We start from the raw sequence: 4,445 nt of genomic DNA on the forward strand, positions 1-4,445 counted from the left end.
CAGATCACTATGCTGTATCTTTCTCTGCTTAGACCTGTGTGTCTCCACGTAGAGAGAAGGACAGTCCACAGTGTGCGGCAGGCCCAGGGGAGCATTATTTTTGGGCCCGCTGCACACGGGGCATGTGGCTGGCCTTGGCAGGCATAATTCATTTTTTAAAGGTAATGTTGGGCCCGGCGCGTGCCCAGTGTGCGGCGGGCCCGGAGAGCATTATTTTTGGGCCTGCCGCACACGGGGCACGCGGTGGTCCCTGGCGGGCATTACATTTTTTAAAAAGTTTATGTTGGGCCCGTTGCGTGCTCCGTGTGTGGCAGGCCCAGGGGGGTCATTATTTTTGGGCCCGCCGCACACAGAGCACACGACGGGCACTGGCGGGCATTCTTTGAAAAAAAAAGTTTATGTGGGGCCCGCCACGTGTCCAGTGTGTGGCGGGCCCAGGGGGCATTATTTAATTGTTTACGTTTTTGTTGGGCCTGCCGCGTGCCCATTGTGCGGCGGGCCATGGGGGGCATTATTTTTGGGCCAGCCACACACGGGGCATGCGGTGGGCCCTGGCAAGCATAATTTATTTTTGTAAAGTCAATGTTGGGCCTGCCGCGTGCCTAGTGTGCGGCGGGACCAGGGGGGCATTATTTCATTTTTTGCATTTATGTTGGGCCCGCCGTGTGCCCAGTGTGTGGCAGGACCAGGGGGGCATAAATTATGGGCCCGCCGCACACAGGGCACGCAGCGGGCCCTGGCGAGCATTACTTTTTTAAATGTTTATGTTGGGCCCGCCGCGTGCCCAGTGTGGGGCAGGCCCAGGGGGCATTTTTTTTTGTTTCTTTTGGGTCCGCCACACACTAGGCATGCAGGCCCAGGGGCATATGGGCAGGCTGTGGTTTTTAAGGAGGCATAGTGGGGTAAGTGGCAGTGTTGTGGCCCAGGTGACATAGAAAGGGCTAGCCGAGCCTGCTCTAAATCTTTTTTCTTCTTTTGTAGAGTCTTGGAGGAAAGTATCTGCTGGTTCAAGAGCCATTGGGCCGCCTGGCAACTAATATATGCTTGCTGCTGCACAGCGCAGGTACGTTTTGGGTTCTGTACACTTCTGGGGAGATGAATAATGGGTTTCATAATTGTTTATTTTGGTTTTGGGCAATTTTGGGATTTTCCGTACATACCCGTTAAGCACTTGGCTGCTCCTATTCTACTCTTCCCCTGAATGTAAACGCCTAGCTTATGTGCTCCTACAAAGTACACTTGTGCACATTTTTTTGGGATGGTTAGGTTTCACTTTCTTTGCAGGTGGCTCATCCTGACATTTTTTGTCAATTTTTCTCCACCCATGCAACCTTTGTCATGTTATTTTTTATTTGCAGGCACTTTTGGGCAGGGCCGGTTGTTCTTCGGAAAACATTTTTGCCTTATGTTTTTTATGTTTACCTCTCACCCCCACTGCCCTCCACAGACAACTCAAAGTTGCCTAGCGGGACCACATAAGTGTGCCATTTCACTTCGCAGGACTTCTGCCTACCTGTATGTTTTAACGCTCCACGTATGTAACTTTGCTTTAAAAGGTTTCACGTTCTCCTTTCTTTGCAATTGACCATGCTGTTTTAACACTGTTTTTTCAACTCCGTTTGGGGAGTGCCATTTCCCATTGTGGTTCTGTTCCAACAAGTTTTCAATTTTTTTGCCATTTGCAGGTGCTTCAGAGTTACATGCATTTGTAATCATTGCTTCCCTACTCTTTCTTAACTTTCCATTCAACAATTGCTATGCCTTTTTTCCCCTTTGAAACACATCAAGTAACACCAAATATATTTGTAGGTGAGTTACGTGACTGAGCCACACCCCCATAAAGAGGACTTAGACTTGCCGAAAGGAACCAACAAGACAAGTGTGCCATTTCACTTTGCAGGACTTCTGCCTACCTGTATGTATTAACGCTCCACGTATGTAACTTTGCTTCAAAGTTTTCACGTTCTCCTTTCTTTGCAACTGAACATGCTGTTTTAACACTGTTTGCTCAACTCCGTTCGGGGAGTGCCATTTCTCATTGCGGTTCTGTCCCAACAACTCTTCTATCTTTTTGCCATTTGCAGGTGCTTCAGAGTTACATGCATTTTTAATCATTGCTTCCCCATGCTTTCTTTCCTTTCCATTCAACAATTGCAATGCCGTTTTCCCCTTTGAAACACATCTAGTAACACCAAATATATTTGAAGGTGAGTTACGTGAATGCGCCACAACCCCGAGATCTTTTGGACTCCAAAGGAGCAACAAGCCACCACAACAAAAGCAGGATGGAGATGTTTTTGCAGCCTGTTAAGGCTGTGAAGCACCGATCACATCTACCTACCCATTTAACCGCAGCAGATCGGGGCAGAGAGTACAGTACCGTGATGCATGCTGATGGTGACGTGCTGTTTTGCGGTGTGTGCAATGTGGTGGTGGACCACATCTGGAAACACACAGTGGATATGCATGTTTGGTCCCAAAAACACTTGAAGCGCTGTTCAGATGATCCAGACCCTCACTCTTCACCAAAACGTACCCGTCAGATAACTGTGAACTCACTTTTCACAAAGAGTACAGCTGCCGGTGCCTCAAAGCATGAAATTATAAGTGAGTGGGTCAATGTCTGCACAGCGCTGAACATTCCGCTGAGCAAAACCGACCACCCTGTGATGCGCAAGTTTCTCCACGAGCGAGTACGGAATGGTGGAGTGATACCTGGAAGTCATCAGCTTCAAAAATGTTATCTCCCAGAGAGATATATAGCTGCCAAGAACAAGCTGAAAGAACACTTGCAAGATCAGAATATCAGTGTTATATTTGATGAAACATCTGATGTCGAAGGGCGGTGTGTATTCATTGCGTTATTTGAAGTGGTCTCTGCGCAGGGCTGATGAAAGCTCCATGCAAGGCATTTTTTTCAGCGGGACCTGTCTGGGTCCTATAACCAGTCTGCTCTCCAGCACGGTCACCCCAAACATTGACTTTGCACCAGTCCATCATGACCTCAAGTCCTTTTGACTGCTAATGACTTTGAGGCACTATTTTTGGTTTATTCTTTATAAATGCATATCTCCACTTCTACCTATTGGATGTTTGTCATTTTGGTCTTGTTGTATTCAGATAAATGTTCTTTATTTTTCTTAACCTGTGTGCAGTTTTTATGTGGTGTTTTCATTGAGTTACTGTAATTTAAGTGTTACACAAATACTTTGCACAGTGCCTTTTAAGTTATGCCTGACTGCTCTGTGGCAAGCTACCTGAGGGTGAGCACAGGTTAATTTAGGGTGTGTGTATGACTTATCCTGACTATAGTGGTGGTCCCAACTTGGACAACGTGCAAACCTCTGCCAACTAGAGACCCCATTAGAAACAGTCTCCTTCACATGACATGCACTTACCTCAGGAGTTCTCAAAGGTTTAATCTTAAATCTGTCTTATTTCAGTATCTATTTCCGCCCTCTAACTGACCTGTTTTAAAGCTTCTGTCTGACGTCATTTTACTACGTGGATGACACACAAATCATCTTATCTCTGTCATCCACTCAGGACCACAACCCTGAGGGCATGAATTCCTGTCTAAGTTGGATTGCCTCGTCGATAAATATGAACTCTCTGAAACTCAAAGGAGAAAAGACTGAAGTACTGGTACTAGTAGAAAAACCACCAATACGGGACTCACAGCACTGTGAAAGGGAAAAAGCGTTTACAATGCTGTTTCCACAACACAGTGCTATTACAACGTGGTTGTTACAACGACCGCGTTGTTAGTACGCAATACCTTTCCATCGCAACTCATTACAATAGAGGGAGTATTGTTTTTAGATTTCTGGTGTATTCTTTGTTATGGCAATAAAGGCTGTAAATTGGAGTGGGTTGCTGTCAAGCACATGACACCCGTGTCCTGACCCCAAAACAACTGCTGGTGTGTACTTAGTGGTCAGCCTTCCAGATCTTTAAAGAGTTTGCTCCATTAGTTGCAGAGTATTAGGCAATCACACCACATGGTATTAAGGCTTTACCCTCTGTTGTCTGCTAAACAGGTAGTGATAAAAATGATGGAATGGAACGTCGCTCAAGTAATTTCCAGTGGTTGGGATTATTTTAGGGATTCTATCCACCCTTTTATTGTTTTGTACGTGAGATGCCTAAATTCAGTGAATATACCCAGGGTCGTGCTCTCGGTGCCATTGTACTCAATCTGATTTCCGATGATGGAGCCACCATATAGCTTGATTAGACTCATGGGCCATTAGTGGGCGCCTGGCCTAGTAGTTCAGACAGGACTTTTTGAATAGAGTATCCCTAAATCTGGTTTTCATTTGGTTGGTCTTTCTCCAGAATGCTATACTAGGTTCTTGTTTTTCTAAGTGAGATGCCCTAAGTGTGACAGGAATAATCAGATGTGGGCGCAACACTCGCTTTAATATTGGACTGAAGCTGCACAT

General features: G+C 46.0%; 1 protein-coding gene across 1 annotated transcript; it reads left to right on the forward strand.

Moving 5' to 3' along the window:
* Positions 1-2,285: 2,285 nt before the first annotated feature.
* LOC146784141 (CGG triplet repeat-binding protein 1-like) lies at positions 2,286-2,891 on the forward strand. The gene has a single exon (XM_085632905.1). It carries the CDS (start codon positions 2,286-2,288, stop codon positions 2,889-2,891), a length of 606 nt encoding a protein of 201 aa, XP_085489031.1.
* Positions 2,892-4,445: the final 1,554 nt, after the last annotated feature.

The sequence above is a fragment of the Triturus cristatus genome, chromosome 11, assembly GCF_964204655.1.
Source record: "Triturus cristatus chromosome 11, aTriCri1.1, whole genome shotgun sequence".
In the NCBI taxonomy this organism is placed as follows: Eukaryota; Metazoa; Chordata; class Amphibia; order Caudata; family Salamandridae; genus Triturus; species Triturus cristatus.